General features: G+C 47.0%; 1 protein-coding gene across 7 annotated transcripts in view; it reads right to left on the minus strand.

The window, feature by feature from the left end:
* Positions 1-27104, minus strand: part of PTK2 (protein tyrosine kinase 2) — a 251006-nt gene that overhangs the window by 36261 nt on the left and 187641 nt on the right. For 6 of the 7 annotated variants that reach the window (XM_081258095.1, XM_081258093.1, XM_081258091.1 and 3 more), the window contains 6 exons: positions 24020-24120; positions 22272-22387; positions 21319-21419; positions 18335-18424; positions 15269-15473; positions 2303-2414 (listed from right to left, as the gene is read on the minus strand). In XM_081258095.1, the coding sequence (XP_081114221.1) occupies positions 2303-2414; positions 15269-15473; positions 18335-18424; positions 21319-21419; positions 22272-22387; positions 24020-24120 (725 nt within the window). Of the gene's footprint in view, positions 1-2302; positions 2415-2936; positions 3093-15268; positions 15474-18334; positions 18425-21318; positions 21420-22271; positions 22388-24019; positions 24121-27104 lie in introns of those variants that run through there. The other variant, XM_081258096.1, reaches the window with a different exon arrangement.

The raw sequence follows: 27104 nt of genomic DNA on the forward strand, positions 1-27104 counted from the left end.
AGAGAAGCCACCGCAATGAGAAGCCTGCACACTGCAAAGAAGAGCAGCCCCCACTCGCCGCAACTAGAGAAAGCCCGCACACAGCAGCGAAGACCAATGCAGCCAAAAATTAATTAATTAATTAAAAAAATTTTTTTAGATCTGGGGGCTGCCAACCTTTTAATTTGGGGATCAAAGAGTAAATATTTATTTGGTCGCGCCGTGCAGCTTGTGGGATCTTAGTTCCCTGACCAGGGATTGAACCTGCACCCTCAGCAGTGAAAGCGTGGAGTCCTAACCACTGGACCACCAGGGAATTCCCAAAGAGTAAATATCTTAATCTTTTTGAGCCATACTGTAACGGAACCACTCAAGTCCGTCTGTGTAGGGGGTACCCGGCCATGGACAACACAGAAAGAAGCCAAGGGGGCAGTTCATGCAATAAAACGTTCATCAACAGAAACAGGCAGCGGGGTATAGTCTGCTGACCCATTCTGAAGGGTAGAACCATCTCTGACTACAGAAAAGAGCCTCAAAATATACATGTTGAAAACATCCTAAAGAAAGAAATGTGAGGATATTTAAAAATTTAAGCAGAACTCACCTTTGTTCTGTAAACAAAGAAGCCTGACCACCTCCATCTCCGCCCATGAACTTAGTATCATAGCCTTCAGAACTCAGCCACATGAAAATTATTAAAAATCATACAGATTGAGATACGTAATCATGTTTAGATGGACAGGGTTAATTCTGTGAGTTTCAGGGGAGTGCTGTGCACAGCACCCGCACCTCGTCTGTGCTAGTCACCAACTGTGTAGCGTTCCTTACACTCCTGTGACTAAAACAAGTGCTGTGAATGCATCACCTCAGTTGGTCTCCAACAGCCCTGGAGGTGGGGAACACTAGTACCCTCACTTCACAGATGAGGAACGGGGGGCTGGGAACAGGCAGGTAATCCACCTGGTCATCAGAGCCACCTGTGAACAGATCCGCTTGGTTTCCAGGCCTGAGAAATTAACGTCAAGACTCTCCAGTGCTGGACCCTTCCACAGTAGTTAGTGAGGAAACGGGCAAACCCGTGTATACAAGGTGGAGGCCGCAGACGCTGGGGTGCACAGCTTTCCGGTGGGCAGCTAGGGACTTCATTGTTGTTGTGACACGAGGAGAGACAGAGAACTGCCGTGGTCTCAGCGCGAAGCAGCTCACAGTAACACCGACAGGACGGACCACAGGCCCTCCTCCTTCTCTGGGCCTCAGTTTTCCCACTGGTGGAGGAAGCCAGGCTACAGAACCCTTCACCTCTAAAATTCTGAGGAACCGGGTCAGTCACCTGTGTTCACTTTCAATGTGTAATAATATTTACTGTAATAGTTTAAAACAATGGCCGAGAAAACAGATTTCAGGCATCATGATAAAAAAAAAATGGGTACAAGATTTAAATAGCACTTTTTGTTAACAGATTTCTGAACATTTTTCAAAAAGAAAATGAAGTAAAGAATCGTCAGAGTTCCTTTAATATATTTTTAGCTAATCAAATATCAAGCAGCGGGTAACTATTAACTGCAAAAAAGCCTATTATCTATTTACCATCCAGAAAATGATCTGAACTGGATTATTCATGGCAAGTAAGCCACTGTGTGAAAATACCATCCCGTCAAAAGCAAAAGGAGAACAAAGAATCCTGATCTGAGGAGAGTGTTTAAGGGCCAACTGTGTCCAGCTCCAGCCCAGCTGAGCAAGGGGGGAGGCTCTGGCCGCCTGCGGAAGGCCGGGAGGATGGAGGGCAGGGCTGGCATGCTGCTGGCAGACCTCCCCACGCTGACACCCCAGCCACCGGCCACAGATGAGAAAAAGGCAGAAAATGTGCACCAGGTTCTCAGCAAAACAAAACAAAACCCAAAAGGGACCGGGTCAGGTGGAAGCTGACTCCTTTCAAAATAAAGCAAAACGTAAAGCGAAGTTCTCGGCTTGGTTATAGTCTATCTGATCATCAGAAAGGTCCCTGACACCAGCAGAGAGAAACCTCCCCGAGCCAGGCGTGCTCACTTAAGTCTGATGAAGGGGGCGGTGGGGGGGAGATTGGAAGGTCAGGCCTAATCCAATCACTCATGATTCCGAACAGCTCAGAGCTGCAGCGCAAATTAGGGAAACGGGTGCACGTTGGGGTGGTATGCAGCGGGGCGAACAGGGAACAGAAGTTGCAGTGATTCCTCTTAGAATAACCCGCTATTTGGTTTTCTCCCCACAGACGGCGGCTGCCTACAGCATAAACCTCAAAAGTTAGTAGGCATGATGCCAGAGATGGGGTGGGGGCCTTTGCTACCTTGGGTGGAGCTTCGTCGGACCCTCCGGAGTCCCAGGACACTGTGACCTGCCGTCTGGACTCCATCCTCATCCGTTCTTCTTGCTGGACCTTCTCTTCCTCCAGGATGGTGCTAGGGAGACAACACAGTAGGTAAGGGGAGCTGACACCGGGGAGCTCGCACACACCACACCCCACCCCACCCCGACGGACCGAGGAGCCCCGCGGGAAAGAGGATCGGGTTTCTAACTTCACAAAAGGATTCCAGAATGGCCTTGATGCAAGGGGCACAGCCTCAGGTAAGGGAGGGGCAGCTGGCAACACAGGAGGAGCTGGGAAACCAAGGTGGGGCCAGGATGGATGGTCTGGACGCCAGTTTCCTTTGAGCAGCAGAGTTTCCCTGAGCAAATCCCGAGCAGCGCCCCACAGAGCACAGACCCAGCCCTCACGGTGCCACCACATCAGCACAGCAACCGACCAAACAGCCATGCGGCCCAACGCTCCCCTCACTGCTCACGACCTCCTACCAACTTTCACTTTAACCGGCACTTTGCCTCATCAGGAAGGAAGGAAATGCAACAGTATCTACAAGCACTTCTGAAACTCCTGCCGGCTTGAAACTGGCAACTCCGCACCGGGTCACGCGGCTACTTACCCGCCGGGCTGCTCAGGGCTCCGCACCTGGGCTCTGGGCCATCGCAGGGGCGGCCACCGCCCTCTGCTGCCCGCCCGCCCGCCTCCCTGCCGCCGCGTCCTGGGGCTTCCCAGTCCCAGCCTCCGGGTGGAGGGCAGCAGAGAACCTCCCAGCGCCAGCAGCTCATGAGAGAGTGAGGTCAGCGGCCCCAGAGCCTTTCTTTCTAATCTGGGAATCCGGCTCGACTGTTTCCAGGAGACATTCCTGCTGCCTGGAGGCGAGGGCAGGCTGTTTCTCACGCAGCTGCACTCATGCAATTTACAGCAGCAGAGGACACACAGAATTCAACTTGTAACTGCCCTGAGTCAGCAAGCCCTTACTACAGATGGGAGTTCTGTTTTGTTTTTAAGGAAAGGGAACGTTTCCCTCCATGACCACATCAGCACTTTAGAGAAAAGCAACCCCCTCCTCAAAATATGATTTCGTTTTTCTTCTCACTGCATCTAGACGATCATGGTTGAGGAAACAGCACAACACTTTAACAACAGTGCAGGCTCTGGCGGCACCCTCGAGGCTGGCCGATGCACGCCGAGCCAGCGCTGTCAGGAACCTGGCCCCAGGTCCCACGATTCACAGGTCAAGTGCGTGCGACAGCCTGTTTGCTTGGCCTCTGCCCACACTGGGCTGAGAGCTGCCCCTTTCCACGCGCCCAGAACTAGCACAGACCCTGGACCACAGTCTGCCTTAGTGATGACAGGAGAGTGAAGCCACCATCAGCCGAGCACGTGCGCTGGCTGGTGAGGAAGACCGGTCACCACCTCCCCGTGCCTCACAGGGGGACGGGTGCAGGCTGCCGGGAGGGTGGCCGCTGGGAGCAGGGGTTCAGACGGACCCCTGGCCTGAGAGAGGGCTGCCTCCGATTAGGAGCTTTTCAGTGCCCCGCTCTCAATCACCTGGCCCTCAAGACAAGTAACAGACTCCAAGTCAGAATTTCCAAAAATTGCGTAGTTTTAAACAACTGAAAAGTCCATAACAATCAGGAAAAAAAATCAAGTAAAAAAAATGGTCCTTATTTCTAACTTCTTCAAATCATTAAAATAAAGGCAAGCTATGAGAAGGCCAAGCGTGACATGTTCTTTAAGGCAATGGAACTCTATTTTAAATAGGTCTCACGAAGGCAATTTATTTCACATGGGCTGTTTTGTGAGCTGGGCCACCCTGACCTGAAGGTTACTGCTCCCCGCAAACACCTCCAAATAGGTCACGGGAGGGCCCTTGCATAAGGAGACCCTCTCGGGCTCCACCTGCCCTGATCCTCCGCCCACACTCACTGTTCTCTGACCCACTGACTCACTGTCTGAATCCCCCCCCTCGGCCCTTCCTCACCTGCTACCACTGCACACGGGACGCAGGGGTAACCGGGGAGCGAGCTCCTCAGTGTCAAACCGAAAACTAACATGTCAAGACGCTTCGGAGAAACCAGAATTTGTGGCTCAGAGTGGTGCAGAATATAAATAACTCATGAAGTATCTGTTTTTACAATGGGGAGGCTCTTCCATAGATGGAGTAAGAGTGCCCATGAAGACAGTTCTGAACTTTCATCTTTACAGCTGCTGAGGAACCCAGAGCAAAAAAACTGGAATGTGCAGAGTGTCAAGGAGGTCAAATTTAAACATATTTTCCCAAAGTCCAAGTATTTTTAGTAGCAATACATTCTGTTTGAAAGCTTTTAGCTGCCTAATGTGAACTGGCAAGGAGCCCTCATGCTTCTTCCTGGGATGGTGGTTTCTAAGTCTCAAACTCACCAGAGACGAAACTATAAGAGCTCATAAGACTTCTCATTTAACAAACGTTAGAACATGTAAGAATCATTCTTTGTTTATCCATGAGCCCCATCTAGGAAGAGAATTGGGAAGAGGGGAACGGAGTATTTATTTAATGGTAGTTTTATTTTTTATCACTATTTCCCTCACTTTAGGAGAAAAAGTCATCAAAGTAATCAATTCACAGTAAAGGACATAAAAACTTGCAAGCACGCGTCGACTTTTCTCGGCCTGTGGCACTCCCTGTGAAACATGGTCTCCCGGGCTCCGCAAGCTGGTATGGAGAGGTCTCATTAAATTTCCGTTCTGGAGCAACAAGATGTGATTTTACTTCTAAGGTATTTTCATGGAGAGCAATAAAGTGGTCTAATAGTGTCTTCGTTTCCAGTACCAAGCTAAGATTCGGAAGCAAATCTCCAACACAGACAAGATTTAGAGTGGACGGGGGCGATCAGTCCAAGTGGGTGACCAGCTGTTCCCGCTGTCCCAGCAGAAAGGGCACCAGCTATGAGCAGCACCTTCACTGAGCTGGGCAGCTGGGCCCATTTCAACTTGTGTCCTCGTCCATAAATGAGAAGGATACTGCCTGTCCTGTCCACTGTTAGGATGGAGAAATAAAGTCGGTGAAAAAAATCAGTAAGACTTTTAAGTAAATGCTATCTAGTTCTGTACTTTTACCTGCCTTGTTTTTTTTTTAAATCTATTTCATTTCTGTAGCATTCTTCCTGAGAATGATTATAGTAATACTATTCTTTTCTTCGAAACTACATTTCTTCTATGCTTGAAAAACTTTTTAAAAAAAGATTGGACTTTGATCACCTAAACATAATAATTTTACGATGACATCACAAAATTTGCTTTGGACAGAAAATCAGTCTGGATTCACAGCTACTTAGGCTAATTTGAAAAACATCCAGAGAAAGAGCAGCAAGAAACTCGACGAAAAAAAAAGCCACGAGGGAAATGGCTTGTTTTGGCAAGTTCATGGGAATGCCAGCTTTGAAACACGATCTCTTCTAAGTACCCAACATTGCCTCACCACAAAGGAATGGAGCTGACCCTTCAACAACCCCCCTTGGTATCTTTGCAGAAAACAAGGCTTGAGACAAAGCTGGGACTGCACCTCTGCAGTGGGCAGTGACCAGTGTTGCAGCACACGCCTCCCTCCTTCTTCTCTTATAATAAACACGCACAGCAGACCGAACATCTCGCTTCACGAATACAACAAAACTGCATCTCTCTTTACTTATTATGTATCTCAAACTGCAGGAAATAACGCACTTTTGTTTGGTTATGGTGTTACACATATCAAAGTTATTTGAGAAAAAGTGATTTCTACTAAAACCTTACTTTAGAATGGTGACCTCTTTGTATTTCTGGCAAGTTCGAGAAGCTCCTATTTGACCAATCCTCTTGCAGATAGCAACTACGGACTAGGACAGAAGAAACAGCCTGGTGACAGCACAAAGCAGTTAGGCTCTGGAGGGAGCTGCCACTAGGAGGAAGGGAACGGCACTGGGTGAGTCCCCAGTTTAATGGCCACTAGCCAGAAAGCCAGCCCCAGTCTTACTGGTTTGAAGAGCCAGAGGACTGAATTTGGGTCACCACAGCTGGTGGAAAGTGAGGGGGGAAATCCCAGGAAGAAGAGAGCCAGGGAGGGGTACCTCAAATTCTGAGTACAAATTCTGCCTGAATCACTAGCTGACCCCTGTACTATGCACATATAGGGCAGGCTCCAGGCAGCCCAGCTGAGGCTGAACTCAGCTGAATCGGGATTCGAGCTCACAGAATGGAGGGAGTTTGCAATGTGAGACCTGCCAAGTTAGCTGCCTGCTAAAACCAACCAACGAACCAACCAACCAACCACTCTTCAGAGGAATAATACTGAATCCAGAGTTTCTGCAACCTATCAGTCACAATGTCCACGACATAATCTAAAATCACTTGATGTACAAATAAACATTAAAATGTAATCCACTCTCAAGAGGAAAAGAAATCTAAAGGAAGCTGACTCCAATGGTGACTCAGAAGTCATAATTAGCAAGCAAGGACTTTGAAGAGCTATTATTATATTCAAGGACATAAAGGAAAATTTGGTCACAGTTAATGAAAAGATAGGAAATGCCAGCAGAGAAACAAAAGGTATAAAAAAGAGCCAAATGAAAATTCCTAATGAAAAATAAAATATCTGAAATAAAATCTCCACAGGATTGGATGATCAGTGGGATGGACATGAGGGAAGAGTCAGGAAAATTGAAGATAAATCAATAAAAATTATCCAATCTGAAGAACTTAGAGAAAAAAGACTGGGGGGAAAACAGAAAAAGAACAGAGCCCCTGGCACCTGAAGGACACTATCAAAAGATTTAACGTACATGGAACTGGAGTTTTAGAAGAGAGAAAATGGAGCGGAAAAAATATCTGAAGAAATAATGGTCAAGGACATACATTTACAGATTCAAGAGGTTCAGTGAAGCCCAAATATGATCAAGACAACAAAACCACACCCAAGCACATCCTAGTCATAAACTGCTGAAAACCAAAGATAAAATCATGGAAGAAGACAGAAAAAAATGACACATTACATACAGAAGAGTAATGATTTAAAAGGCCAGTGACTTCTCATTAGAAATAACAGAGGCCAGAATGAAAGAAATGAAAGCAAGCTTTAAGGTGCTGAAAGAAAGAAAAAAGAAAAAGAAAAAGAAACCTGCTGTCTACTCAGAGTTCTATATCCGTGTAATGACGTTTAATTCATTGTCAGATGAAAAAAAAACAAACAAACCCAAAACTAATCAACAGGCCCACAGCACAAGAAATGTGAAAGAAGTTCTTCAGACAGATGGGAAAACCAAGTGGAAGAAAGATCTTTAGGAAAGAATAAAGAGCACTGTATGGGGTTAAATATAAAAGATGTTCCCCGTACTTTCCTCAAAATGCTACTAAAAACACGAAGTGTAATCTTATTTTATGGGGTTACTGTCATATATGAATATAATATACATGACATCTAGAACAAAAAGGACAAAGGTAGTGGTAAATGACGTTTCCACATTTTAAGTGAACTACAGTTATTAACTCTAAGTAGATGGTGCAAAGTTAAAGATGTATAATGTAATACTTGGAGCAATCACTAAAAAGATAATGCAAAAGGTATTTCTAAAATGCAAATTTGGGGGGTTGAGGGGAAGAGGCGCAGAAGGTAAGCCAGTGGCTTCTCAGCGCCAAACTCTCTTCACTGAGAACCGACCCGCTGCCACGGGGGCTGCCGCTCCCTCCCACCTACGCTCAGGTGCCCGGAGACTGGGCTGAGACGGAGCCAGCGCTGCTCCACTCGTTCCCCGCATCCCTGCATCAACCTTGCCGCCACGTCCCTCTGTAACCTGAAGAGGGACGGGCCACCTACAGCCTCTGGTCCTTCACTGTCCAGAGGGGAGGACATTCACGTCTACTCCACTCTTCCCCCGTGTTTTCAGGGATCATAACCCTGGAGACAAAATTTAGGGAAGGGGAATGAAGAACAACTGGAGAGAGAAGGAAAATGGTGCCAGAAACAGGACTGAAGGGAAGGAATTACAGCAGCTACCGGATGAGTCCGAGGATTTCACTGTGGGTTCTGAGGGCGACCTTCAAATAGTAAATATGTGGATGACAGCTGAGGTGTGAACTTCATCTAGTCCAAGTCCTCTCTTACAAATAAGACAAGGGAGGGGAAGTGAGCAGAGCGCAGGGAAGTACAGGGGGTGGAGGCAGCCAGCAACCCATTCAGTGGGGAGGGGCGTACGGTAGTAAAGAGACCGAGAAAAGCAGTGGCCCTGGACTTCGGAGAAAAGGGCCCAGGGTCTTGGATCCACCTTTTGTTAGCTGCACAATCCACGCAAGTCATAGGGTTTTTCTGAGCCTCAGGTTCCTTAAGTGAAAAGGGCAACAGTATCTCACCCTTAAGAATTATTGTGAAATCAGTACGGTAGTCACGTGAAAATGACCTGTGAAGCCATGTAAGTACAAAGGACTAATTTTTATGAAATTTAAGTTTAAATCTCACCGGAAATTTGTTTACTTCACATAAAACCAAATTCTGGAGGTAAAGCTAAAGTAGAGATACACCTGTAAAGGTCTGAACATCTGTGTGCGGGGGAGTCCAATGAAGGGCAAGAGCTACCCGCAGGTAAGAAACAGTCATGACATAAATTTTATTGGAAACAATTTAAATTTTACATTAAATTCCCATGAAATTTAGATTTACTATTTACTTTTTATTACCGGGAAGACTAAGGTCCCAAACCAAACAAACATTTTAAGATGTATATACAGGGGTAATTGAGAAACAGGTTACTCTTCTAGATGACACCAAGACCCAACAGGACGGCAGTGAGAAGGAAAATGCCGATATGATGACTAAGGAGGAATTCAGACACCACCTTCGAAAGGAATTTGGGGAGCAGATACAAAACCACTTTAAAAGCAAGGCGAAGAAGCACAAGTAACCTCATGTTATTAATCAAATCTAGAGTTTTTAATCTAGAGTTCACATTTTAGGATAAATGAAGAATCAAAAAGGACTCAAAAAAAAAACAAAAACCTGTACAAGATGTCCATAAGACATCTACAAAATGTCAAAAGGATGTGCCTTGCATTTTGGTATCGGGATAATAATAGCTACCCCTTTTACATTTGAAGAACCAGTTTTTTTTTTAAACAGTAACTGATCATTTTCTGTACCTAAGACCTCCAGGTCCTTTGCGGATCTTCAGAAAAAGCTTTGTTTTTACTGCTACGACCAGAGTAGCCACCAAGTGTGTGTACCCACGACAAGCATGAAAACTAAATGCATTTTAGATGATTTTATTTAATCCTGAAAACTAGAGGACAGGTAGGATTTGTGATTCTGCTCTCCCAGGGAGGCTAAGACACTCACCGAAGGTCAACTTAGGTCAAACAGATTCTCAACGGCCAGTTTTGTATGATAAAGTTAAGAAGCAAACATGACGATATCAGGTAATAATAACAAACAAACAACATCCACAACTCCCCCCAGACCCAAGCTGGAGACAAGGCTATGTATTACGGGTACAGGACGAGTACACAGCAGGCAAGTGCGGACGCCGGCCAATGCACGCTGGCGTGGCTTGCCTCTAGCTGCCTCAAGGACCCCTGGAGAGACTCAGCCTCACCGAAAACTTCCACAACTGCTTGCCACTAACCCTGGGATTACAGAGGGCCACAGCAGCCAAACGCAACACACTCAACATGTGACAACAAAACAGTGCTAACACGTGGAAACTATGTCGCCCATCAAAACCCATGGGTGGGGGCCCTCTGTGCCGAAGCCAGAGATGCTGCCATTCTGTTGGGGGACTTTCTCTGGTTGACACTCAAGCCAATGTAAGAGAACCAGCTGCAGGAATTCCTTGTAACAGTATGTTTTTTTCCCCTTTTCTTTCTTCTTTTTCCTTTTTAACTGAACAATATTAACAACTTGCCCACTAGTCGAAATCGTAATCAGAGCACTTGCTAACGTCTAGCCATGGCTCAAGCAAAGTGCAGAGCGTGACAGTTGACAGCTTGTGTCCTGGACTCGGGTGAGCTTGCCTTGAATCCCAGCTCTGTGACCCCAGCGCTCAACTGCCTAACCTCCGTTTCTGTTTCCTCATTTGTAAACTGATGATGACAATATTACCTACATCTCCCAGGACCGTGAGGATTCAGAAGAAATAATGTGTGAAAGTTCACGGCACAGCTGTGGCGACAGAAAGCACTCAGTCAGCGCTGGTTCTCAAGGCTGTAATTTCTAAGGTTGATGGCGGAGGATGGAGACTGGCTCCTGGTGAGCATGGTGCTGGTCTAAAGGGCCTCCTGAAGCGCCCAGGGTCAGAGGGCCTTCCAGGCAGACACTTACTAAGTCAGTGATCTTTAGAATAGAAAACCTCAGGTCAATTGTTTACATACCACTTACGTCATTTTTTCTTTCTTTAGCCTACTCTTCATATGTGAAAATGGCTTGCTTAGAAACAAGGATCAATTTCCAAAGGTTTTTAAAAAACTATGGCTGGGGCTTCCCTGGTGGCACAGTGGTTGAGAGTCCGCCTGCTGATGCCGGGGACGCGGATTCGTGTCCCAGTCCGGGAAGATCCCACGTGCCGCGGAGCAGCTGGGCCCGTGGGCCACAGCTGCTGAGCCTGCGCGTCCGGAGCCTGTGCTCCGCAGTGGGAGGGGCCATAGCAGTGGGAGGCCCGCGTACCGCAATAAAAAAAAAAAAAAAAACTATGGCTGGAGCAACAGGAGCTTTCATCACTGCTGGGGGACACTGCATTGGTGCATCCACTTTGGAAAACAGGCGCCATCAGTACACAAAGTTAAAGCCGCGCATACCTGCGGACGCCTGAATACGCATCCACCAGACATTCTTGTACACGTGCTCACCCAATGACACTTCTGTTATGTCCCTACAGCAGCAGTCTTGAGAGCCCCAAGATGGAAAGTATCTGAATTTCCACCAATAGTCGAAGGGATAAACTATGGTATATTCACAAATGGGACACATACAGCAACAAGAGTGAAGTCCAACTACCTGAGTAACATGGGTGATTTGAGCAAAATAAACCATAAACAAAAAAATACACACTGAATTATAGCGTCTACATGAAGTTCAAAACCAGGCAGAACCAGTCTATGGTGAGTGGTTATCCCTGGAGGGGGAACAGTAATTGGAAAAGGGGCCTCTCGTGGGTCTCTGGGGTGAAGGCAGTGCTGTTTTCTTGGTCTAGATGCTGGTTACAGGAATGGGCCCAATTTGTGAAAATTCAGTGAGCTGTTTACTTCTTGGCATGTTTATATATTCACATCTTTGCATGTCAATAAAAAGTTAGAAAAATACAAAAATTAGGGTACAAAATTTAAATCAATAATTTTATTTATTACCCTCATTTGTCTAAAAGGGATTCAAGAAGCCACACGTTAACTTAAACTCTTTCCCTGAGATAAAACTGACCATCTTGTCCTATAATGGCACAATGCCGCAGAGCAGTGCTGGGAAGCGCTGTCTTTCAACAGCAACTCCACAGGGGCAAATACTCGAGAGGTTTTACTGTGGTCTCCTCGTCACAGTATCTACCAAAGAATTCACTGACTAGCTAGGGATTAAATGACTTTTCATTCCAAAAGTAGTTAGTGCACTCTTATAACCTGTCAGTCACCCAGTACGAAATGCTAGAGCTCATGTTATGAGAAATTTCCTATTGAGGAATTTCTCACACTTGCTACTAGGCTGCCCAGAGGTTAATCTCATTCTCCTCAATGAGGCACATCTGTGAATAAGGACACAGGATGGCAGGAGGACAGGCCCTGTGGTCGCAGAGACTGACCCATCCCAGCACAACCCTCTGCCTAACAAGTCACCGAGAGCCACTTTTCTTAACTTACGATACAGCAGAAACAAGACGTGGTCCAGCCAAAGATGAGTGGAGCCCACGATAAACTGAGTCTATTTGCAGCATTTTCTCTTTAGATAGACAAGGAGAATGGGATTTGGGAACATTTTTAGGTGCCCTGGGGTAAGGGCTATCCAAAATTTATTACTTTGTTAGAATCTTGGATATAATAAAAATTTTAAAAAACTCAATAAAGAACGTATTTAATTACTTGTGATACACTGTTACATATAGATGTCCAAGCAGCTAGTATATTATAAAGTTACATTTTATTTGGCTTATTTGGTAGCCATATTCTACATGTTCCCAATACAAAGTTAAACTCCATTTCTGACTAATACAAAACAGACAGAACAAACCAATGGTCAATAATCTGTACTAACTGTTCACAAGAAAGCATCTATAAATAGGTACAGGATGTTTTTATATGTGTGTGTGTATAAAATAATTATATTTAGTGCTAAGACTTCACCTGGGACAGTTTATGGAGCTACTCCACCTTAATGCAACAGTCCTCCAGCCAGTGTCAGCATGAGTTTTGTGTGAGCTAAGCATGAACTCAGCAGCTATCTGGTCCTCACTGGGTCCAGCTCCTGGCCTGGGGGTGTGGGCAACACCGAGGTGAGTATGACGATCCCTGTCCTCAAGGAGCTTCAGTCTAGTAGGGGATGAGACGTACTAGACTGTGAGCTCCTCGAGGGCAGGAAAAGTGTTTGGTTCTCTTGCCCAGTGACCAGCACCAGGCCCAGCTACGTGGTGCTCCGTGTTTGTGGAGCTGACTGGACCGGGATGCAGCCATCTGCGGCCCACAGGGCGAGCATGGCCAGAAGAAGCAAGAGTTCTGGACAGCCCACGGGCAGAGCAGGGAAAGAGGCTGAGGAAGACAGTAGGGCTGATTTCAGCAGGTGCAGAAGGAGGCCTTCCTGGCGGAGGCATGTGGTTAGTTTGGCCACAGTGTGAGAAAGGGATGGAAAGACACTGGCCGTAACTCAAGGAGCCTTAAATGCTACTCTGGAAGCCTCAAACTAACACAGAGGGTGCCAGGAACCCACTGAAAGTTGTCTTGAGCGAGGGAGTTACTCTCCCACTTCGACAGTCGGTAAGACTGACTGATGAAGTATGTGGGCGGGGGGCGGGGGCAGGGCGGTGAGGAGAGCTGGGAGGAGGGGGTGGGTCTGAAGACACTGAGCTGAGGCTGCTCCAGCTGGCCAGCTGGCACAGGCGGGCAAGGAGTTACTGACGGCTCCCAGATGCAGGTGGAGACAAAGGCCCCACTGTAACCTACACGAGCTGAGGGGCCAGAGGAGACGGTAATGGCTTTGCTTCAGGATAAACACTATGTCCTCCAACTGAAGACACAGGTCTGGGACTTGTGAGAAAAGGCAGGACTGAAGCTAAAGACAGACGGAGGTGGGGAGCGAAGCCACAGGAACAGTTAAGACAACCAACCAAGGAGAAGTACTGAAGGGAGGGCAGGAGGCTGTGGAGAGAAGCCGGCGGATACCCAGAGTAACAGGGAAGAACGTGCTGGGGAGGAGGGCAGGTGGAACTGGTATCAGAGGGGGGGTTTCACGGACAGAATCTGTCAGATGCTGAGGAAAGGTCAAGGAGGAACAAAAAAATTTATGAGCAAAACACGAAATGAAGCATGTTCGAAAACCAGCTCCAACAGGGACAGCAGGTGTAACTAAGCTGCATGAGAATTAAGAACCTGGAGAGCTCCAGCTTGAAGAAAGCTGTCTTGAAAGACCTGAGGGGCCGGCTGTCACGCGCGAGGCCCCGGAAGCGGGCCCGGAGGGGGAGCGTCAGGGGTGTCACCGTGCGGCCAACGGTGCCGACCCCCACCTCCTTGGCCGGAGTTCAAACGCCGGGGGCAGGACTGTGTTTTGCTCACTGCTGGGCCCACAGAACCTAGCTTAGAACAAAGGAGACACTTAGCAAAACAGCTGCTGACTGGACGAGTCCCTCCCTCTTCTCACTAAGGCCCTGCTCCTTCCCGGAGACATGCTCCTTGGAGGAAACGCGTCAGCCGGGCAGGTGGTGCTGCCGGAGGGTAGGCGAGGCTGAGAGGGTTCGAGCGCTGGGGGACGGGGTGGGGGGTGGGCCAGAGGAGCTGCCAGGGGCTTTTGGGCCCTGACATTTGGTAATTTTTATGAAAAAAGACGCAAATATAGCAAATAAAAAAACTCAAATAAAATCAGGGGAGTACCCCAAGCATGAAACAGCACATTAAACCATGGCGTTGGCTGGTTGGTTATGTATTATACTAAAATATCTTGTTGATTAAAGTATTAAGTCTCAATCTAGACTTTAGTTCAACAAGTGTTTACTGAGCACTGACCAGATGCTGGTCCTAAGCTGTGCCGCAGGCCTACAGAAATGAGCAAGACGGGATGAGGGCCATCTGTCGAGGCCTCTGAGTCTGGCCAGTAGCAGGTCAGCTCTGCAGAGACCCTCTGTGGGGGCCCAGCACACTAAGAAGTCCGTGTGTTCCTTCCAGGGGACTGGGGGCTGCTGGAGGTTTGGGTCTAAAGGCGTCTGGCACGAAGTAGGAGTCACAAAACGGCAGCTGAACAGGTAACGTGGATATCTGCACTGTAACAACAGAGCGCTGAAGAGGTGCCATAGGAGGGGCTACCTCTTTGGGGGTGGGGCAGATGAGGGAGGCTTCCTGCAGGAGGCAACCCTGAGCTGGGCTGCAAAGACTGAAGAGAAGCGCCCTGCGGGCAAGCGGGGGTTAGGCAGAGGCGCCGGGTGCCTCTGGAGCAGAGGCAGGGGTGGTGTGAGGCGAGACTGGGGAGTGGGCGGGGACTAGACCACGCGGAGCCTGTGGGCTGTGCCACGTTGGTCAGCAGTCAGGGCAGAAACACCTGATCACAATTTGAAGTTTATTAAGACTTGAAGACATAGTCTTCTTAAGGCTCTAACAATGTATAAATAAATACAAATCCGTAAAGAAGTAATTACGTTTGCCCAAGAAACAGGTTTGCCTCAGACGTACTGATGATAAAAGGACCTGCCAGGAGGAAGCAGCGGAGGCCTGCCCGCCCCGCCCCCGGCCCCGCCCCCGGCCCCGCCCCCGGCCCGCCGCCCATCCTACCTGAGCTGGGCTTTGAGCTCAGTGAAGCGGGGCCGCCGGCTGGGGTCGTAGGCCCAGCACTTGGTCATGAGGCTGTAGAGGGTGGGCGGGCAGCTCGGAGGCATGGGCAACCGCTCCCCGTTCTCAATGCGACCTATCACATCATTGTTCTTCACGCCTTGAAAGGGCTTCACACCGTGCATCAGTATCTCCCACATACACACACCTGTGAGGCGGGGACGGAAACACAACGGTAATAAACTTAGCAGCAGGAGTGCGACTCCCACGTGTCAGGGATAACTTCATAGCTCGTACGAGAGAACCACCTGTGTGATTACGGGCACAGCAGCCAAATAAAGAAGCATTCACTTAGCTCTGTTATCAAATAAGAACAGGAATACTAATTTAGGGTGATGCGAATAATGCAACTATTATCAAGAAAAAACCCATTACTTTTCTAAGAGGTTTATTTCTCTAAAAACATCTACATTCGAAAATGGCCCACCAGCTACAGTGATATTTCATAGCACAGCTTAGTGAACCAATTCAAAAAAAAAGCTGAATGAATTTTAGATTTCCCTCGACTTTAGTCCAACCTGCTTATGATCACAGCAGCTGGCTTGAAGCTTAACAAAGAAAACCCTGCAACTTAAGTCTTATGCCTTCAGAATACTCAGATTCCTCTACAGGTTCCCATCACTTGGCACTCTGGCCACTCAGCTCTGCACCTGAACACGCTCCTTCGTGACTTGGCTTGTGCTGAATTCTAGATTCGACGCCTTCCATTTTCTTCTCCACCAGTTCTCTTCTCCCAGGTCCCTTTGTGAGTCCCTTTGGGAGGTGCTGTGCCCTCCCTTCTCTCCTGTCTCCACGGCCTCAGACATTCCTTTTATGTGAGTAACGTAAATGGTTAACCTGTCCGTGCGGTTCTGTGATGGCCCCCAGATCCAGCATGTCTAAGATTGCCCTTCATCTCTGCTCTGGAATCTGACCCCTTCCTGACTTGTCTCAAATCTTGGAAGCGTGACCCTTCGTGTTCTGTAGCTGCTGCGGCTCTGGTGTCCACTGTGTCCCCTCCTTCCTGCTCCAAGTCCGTCCCTGTCGTCGTCCTCCTGCTCTGCGTTCTTGCAAAGCCCCCAGTGGAGCCCCCTCCTGCGCTGCCTGCCCTGCCCCCTGGGAAGCTCCTGTCTAACCCACCGCAAGCGTGCCCCATACACCGGGTCCTGGGGGCAGAGGGGCTGTGACTGTCTTTCTGTACCTTCAGCACCTAAGATGCTGTGTGCCTCAGAGGAGGAAGGCATACCATTATGCCATTATATCACATTAATGTGAGTTAGATCTGAAATTAGCCAAAAGTCCAACAACTTCAAAGTAATGAGTATATGACAAAAATAATGCCTTAGTTCTGCTTTTCTCACCAGAAATTATGACAACATCATTAGTAATAACAACACTGGGTATCATTTCTTGAGACCTTCATACATCTCTGGCACCCTTCCTTGAAATTTACACGATCCTTAATTCTCACACCTTACATTTCTTTAAAAACTGTATTTTATCAAATCTGAGATGCCACTGATTATAAAAGACACTATTATTTTATATTACCAAAAAGGGGGGATATGCTGCCCACTAAGTTGTAATGTGATCCTTTGTCACCTCTTAGAATTATTTTATTCTTACCAAAGAGCGGTTTTAAACTCATTCGGACAAGAAAGTAGCACCAATATGAACAAAACAGGCTACATGAGTGTAGGCGAGGACCCACATGACACCCCGCCCCCGACTAACACCAACTGTGAAATGCCACTGATTTGTGACAAATCCTACTTCCAGAAATGTGAAAAAGAAGGCATCTTAGACTTCTGAAATGTGAAATCCTCTTGAGAGGACAAGTAACCTGCTCTATGGGTCACAAAGCTGACAGGTGAGGTCTTGGGATCTGAAGCCAATTGGACTCCAGCATCTTCTCCAATCATGTCACACCACTTCCTGTTTTACTGAATTCCTTCCTCTACCTAGTATCATTTAGGGCACTAAATGGTTACTGAAAGTCAACAGCAAGGAAGCAGAAGAAAAAATGAGAACACGTACTTCATGTATATAAAGTTATTTTTATTTATAGGAAAAAGAAGGTGCATAAACTTAACAGGGCATCTCCTGGGAAGTAGTTTAAAATCCGGCAGAGAAAATATGCACACAGGACTATTCACAAGATCTACACGTGAGTGTCTCGACAGAGAGAGAAAGTGCTGGGAAAGCAGAGAAAGGGAGTCTATGTCTGGATGGCACACCTGCTGCATGGGGCTTCGTGGCAGAGCGGATATTTCAGGTGAATGAAGAAGCTCTTCCTGAAGGTTAAAAAGAGTTTCAACTGGAGGAGAAGGTGTCAGGATGAGGTGTCCAGAAAGAAGGAGTAACACCCGGAAAGTGGGGCGGGGATGGAGTGTCATCCACACCAAAAAGGTGAGTCATTTAAAAATCCGGATAAGGTAGTGGAAGTAAGTACTGCAGAGTGAATGACAGCCACACTCTCACTCCACTGGGGGCTCTGCAAGAACGCAGAGCAGGAGGTCGATGACAGGGACGGACTTGGAGCAGGAAGGAGGGGACACAGTGGACACCAGAGCAGCAGCAGCTACAGAACATGAAGGGTCACGCTTCCAAGATTTGAGACAAGTCAGGAAGGGGTCAGATTCCAGAGCAGAGATGAAGGGCAATCTTAGACATGCTGGATCTGGGGGCCATCACAGAACCGCACGGACAGGTTAACCATTTACGTCACTCACATAAAAGGAATGTCTGAGGCCGTGAAGACAGGAGAGAAGGGAGGGCACAGCACCTCCCTGAGAGGGAGGCAGGCGGAGTGAGAAGGGGCTAGAGGCAGCGCCTTGGGCCCTGCAGGCCATGCCTGGGCGCACGGCACACGCCCACGTCTGAGGAACGGAGGAGGGCACGGGCGAGCGATGAGGGAGGCCAGGCAAGGGAGGGCAAACCAACCTACAGACTCTGACAACAGACAGAGCTAAATCCCTCTCAGAGAATACGTGAACTGTAATTCTAACACAAAAGTTTTCAAATACTCACCAAACATCCATACGTCACTAGCTGAGGTAAAACGGCGAAAATTGATTGACTCTGGAGCCATCCATTTAATAGGCAATTTTCCTTTGGAAGCTAGAAGATTAATTTTAGAAAGTAAAACTTCCCTGTCACCTGCTTAGGAATCTAACAGTTAGAGCTAGCTGAGATTTTTAGTACCAAAATCTTTGGGAGAACTGCCTTGCACTCCCTGATGCTGGGTCGTCTGGGGGTGACAGAGGAGAGGCAGGGGGCAGGGGAGGAGGGAGCCCCGGTTACCGCGAGGCATCAGCTCCCAGCTCAGTTGTGCAGGCTTCATCTATAGGCTGGAGGCCTGGCTTTAGGTACGGCCTGGTAGTGGCACACAGTCAATTCTCATTCACGGTAGTTACACTCTATAAAGTCGCCTTGAACACCGAACCACTGCTCCCGGGAGAAATGTGTACATATATATCCATACCTCACACAGATTATAACCTTAAATCCTAAAAACTTATCCTGGTAGGTTCTGACTTCTTTGGAAAATGAGGTATGGATGTGCCGCTGACCTGCCTGAGGCCCTGCTCCCCACCCCCGCACACAGGGCCCACAGCTGGGGCTCCAGCCTGCCCGACTGGCCCAGAGCCAGAGGTGCTGGCGCCGCACAGGGCTGCCCCCTCCTCGTTGTCCACCAGCCCAAACGGACACTTTGTCACTGCCCTGGGCACATCCACACTTGACTATGAATGCATCGGAGTGTGGGTTCGGGAAGTTACAAGTTTCAGCAAGCAGACGAATGTGCAAAAATAGAATCCACAAAATATGAGGACGGGCTGGACCACCACCAGGATGCGAAGAGCAGGAGGGGGCGACAGAACGGAAAGGCCACTCTCAGAAAGCCTGAACTGGCCCTCTTTCGAGGCCTAAAATCCTTCCTCTGGGCCACCTCCCTCAACACTCCTTCACCAGATACCAGCCCTCAAGGAGTCCTCATTCCAAAAGGCAGAAACCGTTTCTCAAATCCAGCGGAAGTGAGTGGGTGTGGCAGGGGGAGGGGCGGGGGGAGGAGGGAGGGGCTGCAGGCGCCAGGCGGTGATAGGCCCTGATCCAGAGGGCCCGGAGCAGGGTGCCGGGCTCTGCAGTGCTGTCAGGGGCTGGGCTTCCTTCTGTAAGCAAGGGTGCTCTCAAGACTTTTAATCAGAAGACAATTACATTTGTTTCATTAATTTTCTTCCACTTAACTTCATGCACCTTCATGACAACTGAGGTCAAAGCCTCTGATTCCCTCACAACAAATGACTCTCCAGCTGTGCTCCGAGAGCGAGGACCCCCTAACCCCGAGGGGCTGTTCTCCTGAAGCCTAGCAGGATCTAGACTTACTGACCTCTCTGAGATAACAACGTGTGAACTAGTCAGTTGCCCACTTTAAGTGCTGTCTAGATGATGTAGAGTCTTGGCCACGGTGCTGTTTGGAGTTTAGCCCTTTAGTGGAATTCTAGGGTTTGGACTAGTCAGGATGTGAGGTAATATGAAATGTATTTTAAAACAGTGGAAAGGTGGCTTGGTCGTTTTTAAATTAAATGACTACACAATCAAAATGAATAAACAACCAGACTTTTCCTTCCACATAACAAAGGATCAGGCTGTAGTATACAGAGAGCATTTGGACAGAGAACAGTCATCAGCTACAGTATAAAATGCAAAAGACTAATTCTGTATGTAAGATTAGGGCTCATTTTGCGACAATACAAAAATCAAACAAACTGAGCAAGAAACTGGCCTTTGTAAAATGGTAGTAATAACTAGAAAATACACTAAAAGCATAATATGGACTTATAATCCAAACCTTAGCTGAAGTACCAGGAATATGAAAATCAGGAATAATTTGAAAAACCAAGTCAATCTGATTCCAAGACTGGGAAAACTAAAGAAAAAATCCCATCAGCTAGAGTTCAGCTCCAAAGCTAAAGGATCAAAGTCTCTGGAATCAGCCGACTGCAGATGTGTAAGTCCGGCGGCGTGCACTGAGCCAGGGCACCCACCGCTCTGCTGGGAGGTTAGCCAGCTGTGTCTACGGAGTGGAGGACATCTGGGCTGATTCCAGCTTTTGGCTGCTAGAAATAAAGGTACAATGAACAAACACCAGTTTTGTGTAAATGGGAGTTTTCATTTCTCTGGGAGAAATGCTTAGGCGTGTGTAATAGCTAGGTCGTATGGGAGGTGCATGTTTAGTTTTTTAAGAATCTGCCAAACTCTTTTCCAGAGCAGCTGTACCATTTTACATCTGCACAAGCAATTTATGTTCTCTGTGTCTGCCAGCATTTTGTGTTGTCACCGCCGTTACTCAGCCACCCTGACAGGTGTGCACGACAGCTCCCCGTGGGCTCACTCTGCATCTCCCTGGTGGGTAATGTGCTCACGTGCCATCTGAACACCCCCTGCGGTGGAGTCTCTCTTCATATCTCTGCCCACTTTCTACCTGTGTCCTTTCTTTTTTTACTGCTGAGTTTTGAGAGTTCTATCTGTAGTCTAGATACTGGTCCTGTGTTAGATATGTGGTTGGCAAATACTTCCTCCTACTCTGTAGTTTGTCTTTTCATCCTTCTGCCCGGGTCTTTTGCAGAACAAAAATTTTAAATTTTGATGAGGAAGAAGCTATCAATTTTTCCCTTTTATGTATGTTTTTGGTGTCAAGCCTAAGGACTCTTTGCCTGGCCCTAGATCCAAAAACTTTACTCCTATGTTTTTTCCTGAAGGTCTTGTAGTTTTATGTCTTCTATTTAAGTCTAGGATCTGAGTTAATGGCGAGTGAGTTTAGGTTGAGGGTCATTTCTTGGCCAGGGATGACCAACTGCCCCAGCACCTTTGTTGAGAAGGCTGTCTCTCCTCCACGGACCTGACTGTATACCACAGTCAAAAGTCAGCTGAGCATATTAGAATGTAGCTTTTTCAGAATTAAAAATCATTAAAGATCCTGAGCCTGTTTCTGATTTATTGCTCTGATTTCTTACCTTTGTAGTAAGTACTGTCTTCCATATATCGGGATAATCCGAAGTCTCCTAGTTTTACACAATCGTTTGAGGACACCAGAACATTCCGAGCAGCAATGTCCCTGATAAGGAAGAATTTGGGACAATACATTTTAATACAAGGGAAAAACCCCACAAACTCATCTATATTATATAAAGACATACAGGTACTCTGAAAGACAGCTTATATACAATACAAACAAGAGCTTTATTATACACTGAAAAAGAGAGATACTTTTATTATTTTACTTCAAATATATTCCTTTTGGCAGATATTTACCCATTAATAGGGTGATTACTACTTTGAATGATGGTGAAGAATATTCTCAAATAATGAAACCACTTATTAGTTTTCATGCAATCATATTGCCGGCTGCATTAACTGACAGACAGTATACACGACCAGGGTGTGTAACTCTACGGTTACTAAAAAAACCTCATTAATAAAAGTAAAATGATCTTTGGAACACGTGTAAACGATTTTGCTGATGCAGTCCGTTTCAGTGCTGGATAACAAAACTCTAACACAATGCAAGGCAAATAAGTTGTAAGGGCTTTAACTTGTATTCAAATGAGAGACCCAGATTATGAATAGAAATTCTGCAGAAGGCCAACAGATGTCACTCCTGGCGCTATGGTGTCCTGGGAAGTCCCAGGACAATATGTTTTAGGTCCATAGTGCCACGTAGAGGCTGTCAGTGGTATCTGTGGAAGGAATAACGGACCCGTTTCATACTCCATGTGAGGAAAAACCCCTCAGATCCACGTATTCCCACGCCAGGGCACCACACTCGGCTGGGATACGCACAGCAGGACAGTTAGTGCCGTCCGTGTACGAGAGTTGGGGGAACGAAAGGTCTCAGGGCACAGTGAGAACCTCTCCCCACCTCCTTCCTGCTCAGAGGCAGCTCACCAGCTTCACGCCCGGGTCTCACCTGTGCACAAATCTTTTGCTCTCTAGGTACGCAAGGGCTGTGCTAAGCTGATAGGCATAGAGGATCAGAGATGCTAGATCCAGACTGTATTTCCTTACTTGCAGAAATGACCTCAGCTTTTTGAACAGTGACCAAAAAAGAAAAAAGAGAAAGAATTAGTGTCAGAGACTAAAAATCAACAGCAGAAGAGCTATATTCAAAAACAATGCTGATCATTTCCAAATGCATTTTTATGACAATGGCTTCAATTCTACCCTAATAAAAAAAAGCATAATGAAAGAAACATATCAGCTCAGAAATTATGGTTAATCATTCTTTACTTGAGATCCAATTGCAAAATTGGAATCTTCATGATTCTAGACACATTTCTGAAAAAATACACAAAGATGCTTCCAGGGAATGAATAAACGCACAGTATAAAATACTGCCAGATAATGAGAGCTGGAGAACAAAAAGCTCCCGTTACCGTTCAAACAAGCCTCCTCCACAGCCGTGGTCAGTCCACCTCCCTCAGACCTCCCCATGCCCCAGGCAGACCTGAGCACAAGGGGATGAAAAGGAAGGGGAGGCAAGAGGTTCTCCCTCTGCCCCCAGGAATTCTGGGTGAAGAAGGATAAAATGGTCCCGTGTTGGGTATTTACGCGCTAGGCTTACTGGTCCTTACCACAGCTATCATGACTGATTCAGCTAAATGCTAATAATCCAGCAAAGAAGGCAGATGAATTTAACACTCCAACCCTACAAAATCTCCTACATGAAGGAGAAATATTGATGATTTAAGCCAGAAGAATTAGCAAACTCTCCAGAAACAAAAGCAGAAAAATAATGTGAACCAAAAAAATCCGTAAACACTCCATTTTATTTGGCAAGGCATGGTAGAGGAAGGAAAGACACCGGAGAGGCCCTCAGATATTTCACTTGCCAACTCTGTTACCCAAGCTGAAGAGGACAGCAGTGGGAGGCGCCAGGCAGTGGCCTGTCCTCGGAAGGCAGGGCTGACGCCGTCACGAAGAGGACGACGGGCCCAAAGCACCCTTGGGTTCCTGATAACAGAAAACCCTAATTTTCATTAAAAGCAAGACCGTTTGGTGTCCTTCAAAGGAGAAGTAACGTATATAATGTGTCAGAAGGTTAAACTACTAGGTTTCAGTGCCACAGAGTCATGTGTAGACATCTGGAAAGTTGCCGTGTTTGCCCCAAGCAGGGGCCCACAGAGCAGCCTGGGGACACAGACAGAGGCTGTGTGGCTCAGCAGGCCTGGGTGGCACCAGCGTCCAGGCGGTGGTGATACACCGACTAAAGAGCTTCTGTGTTCCAGAGAGAGTCAAATAAGGACATCTGCCCACAGTCTATTACTCACGTTTTAAAAAGAAACTGTGACTAACATGAGTTGGTCTGAAAGACACTGAAAAGTGAATGCCCAAAAAGATGAAGCAACTGTTCTGATTTATGTAAATTCAGCCTTAATTTACCCAGACTCCACTAACGTTGCTTCTTTCACTCTCAAATCCCTGGGCTTGTTCTTCAGACAACAGCAACAGAGAGGGAAAAAAGAACCGCTTGGTCACCTGTTGGTTCCAGTCCTGACAAATCCTTTGGATGGGAAGACACTGCTGCCAGCGCTGAGTTACGGGATTACTTGGGAACTTACTGATGAAGACGCTCTACTCATATGCACTAGGGTGTATGTCGCACACTTCCCCGAGGGGGCAGGCGGAGCGGGCAGGAGGCGGAGGTGGGGCAGGTACCTCTCCGAGCGTGCACAGCTCCATGATGATCCAGACAGGGTTCTCTGTGATGACTCCGATCAGCTTCACAATGTGAGGGTGGTCAAACTGACGCATCGTTACTGGGGGAAAACAGTGGTCCACGGTCAGGCTTCTGAAGATATTTCAGTTTCCTAAAGACTAGTTCAAATAAGACTCAAGACATTTTAATGGGGAACTCCTTGGTGGTCCAGTGGTTAGGACTTGGTGCTTTCACTGCCAGGACCCAGGTTCAATCCCTGGTCGGGGAACTAAGATCCCATAAGCTGTGTGGCACAGCCAAAAAATAAGAATAAAAAAAACTCAAGGCTAATGATGTGGCAACTGGGAATTCAATTCCACTGGTCAGGTCAGCTCACAAGTCGCCAAAAAATGGCACAAAAAAAGCAGACCACGTGAGGCACGAGATGCCACTGCAGTGAACTTGTGAGCAACTTTACAGGGGGACATACTGTGAGAGTTAAGGGTTAAGAAAACCTCCTCTTATTTTCCACGGACAAATCTGACCAGGGGCTAACTTTCTAGGTTTTCCTTTGGAAACCTCATGAAGTTGGAACGTGTGAATCATTTTCTAAGCAATACCCTTCATGGTAAAAACCACCCCTGATTGGTAAGTTGCTTATGGGGTAGCAAGAGCTCCCCTGAGCGTGGGTGTGGCTGGGTGGCCCCTGCAGAGCCCCAGAGCCCACAGCGACGGGTTCGTGAGGACTTCTACTTTGGACCCGGGGGGCTCCTGAGTCCCCCATTGGGGCCTCATCCCCTCACAGTACCTGATCACTATCAGGGCTAAGCAAACGAGTTCCCGGACTGCTGTGAGGACTTCCCTACAGCAGAAATGCTGGCCTGCTATTTCCAGTCCTGTACTCCCCTCAAAGAAAGTCTGATGCCAGATATGGCCTGTGGTCATCACGTGAGTGTGACTGACTCACTGAGCCCAAGATGGCCAAGAGGGCCCTGCACATATATGCACATACCTATGTGTGGGCGCGTATTTTTAAGTGTGTATACATTTCTAACATCTAATATCAGGGCTAAGGAGGTCACCTGCACAGTACACTGACTAGGATTAGTGAGAAGCAGGACAACCTTCACAGAACTCCAGAACCTCAAAACGGGAAGTGACTTTACATGTGACCTACTGCAGGGGTCCCCAAAGTACCTGGACTTCATAGACTATTGAAATGAAAAAAAATTTTTTTAATTTTGGGGACCAATACAGGGTTGATATTTTTTTTTTTTTGCGGTACACGGGCCTCTCACTGTTGTGGCCTCTCCCGTTGCAGAGCACAGGCTCCGGACGCGCAGGCTCAGAAGCCATGACTTACGGGCCCAGCCGCTCCGCGGCATGTGGGATCTTCCCGGACCGGGGCATGAACCCGCGTCCCCTGCATCGGCAGGCGGACTCTCAACCACTGCGCCACCAGGGAAGCCCTGGGGTTGATTTTTATGATGCCAAGCAAGGACATTAGAATCACAGCAGGAGCAAATATCTTTTAGTATCCATTTTAGTATGGAGCCCAGTGTGGACTGCAACTCAGCGCTGGATACGTCTGGAGTAGACAGGCCTCTCACTTTTCACTCTAGACACCCTACAGCCGTCCCTCAGTATCCACAGGGGATTGGTTCCAGAACCCCAAGGGGGAAACCAAAATCTGCAGATGCTCAAGTCCTTCTGAAAAATGGCAGAGTATTTGCAAGTAACCTACGCACACCGTCTTTATACTTTAAATCATCTCTAGATTACTTGTAATACCTAATATAATGTAAACGCTATGTAAATAGACACCAGAGCGCAGCAAATTCAAGTTTTTGCTTTGTGGAACTTTCTGGAATTTTTTTTCCAAATATTTTCAATCCGAAGTTGGTTGAATCTGTAGATGCAGAACTTGCAGATATGGAGGACTGTATATCCTACCAACGCACCCAAGGATTACACCGCCTTCTTGCAAAGTCACCCCACACTCACTTGAGAGAACTCAAACCCTTAAGGTATTTTCTCCCCCTCAATTTTGCCTACATATTCCAAGAATAGGACCTGGTAGTTAAAAACAAACAAACAAACAAGCAAAACCCCCCCACACATAAACACCTGGCACAAAATCCAAAATGTATCACTGAATTTCATCTTGTCAATTCAGTTCATCACTTAAGTATAATGTGATATTTTGGGATAAACATTCAGGAACCCAGTATATTCACTGATTTACAATTGACTTACCATCATTTTTGGTTTTATGTTACCCTTTACAGAAGTAATTATTAAAAATACTACACAGTACAGGGCTAAGAGAAGAATCTTGTGGTCACTACGAAACTCTATCCCTGCTGAACTAAAACCCAATAGGTGTAGTAGTTTGACCTGTTATTCATTCACCCAGGGCAAGGAGCTCAGGCTAGGGGTGGCTGTTTGCTTTCACAAACTAAATTTCACTGGAACAGTCTTGCTCAGCCCTTTACGTGCTTGTCTGTGGCTCTTTCACACCCCGATGGCAGAGCTGAGCAGTTGTGACAAGAGACCATCTGGCCTGCAGAGCCTAAGATATTTACTATATGGTCCTTTATAGAAAAAGTTTACTTCCCCTCTTACGTATAGAGCCTGTCAAAGCCCTACAGGATTTTAGGTATACTACATCCATCATGTTTCTCTGAAATAACAGCCTTTCAAAAAGAGAACAAGGTTAGTTTGAACTGACTACTCCTGTGAAACTCTAAAGTTGATTTCTGTAATGGTGATTCCAAAGCCCTACAAAAATCACGATACAATAACTGTTCATAAAAATTTTAGAGAAAGAGAAGCAATTTTAAAAATGTGCATTTTTGAAAATATATAATGCACCTTACCACCAAAGGTAAGGCGGACAGGCTGTTAGGTAATGATGGCTGATATATATTCTGTGTTTTCTTGGCCTAGATGCCCTGAAGAAATAAACTAGTTGAGACAGAAGTCATCACCAGGCCTTGTCTTGTACTTAAGTCAAAGATCCAGGAATAGGACTAGGATTTGCTTCAACTTAACTGATGAAGTTACAACATGACTCACTCCATGACTTGTTACTTATTGGACTAC

Source organism: Mesoplodon bidens (assembly GCF_964165515.1).
Source record: "Mesoplodon bidens genome assembly, chromosome: 16".
Classification (NCBI taxonomy): domain Eukaryota; kingdom Metazoa; phylum Chordata; class Mammalia; order Artiodactyla; family Ziphiidae; genus Mesoplodon; species Mesoplodon bidens.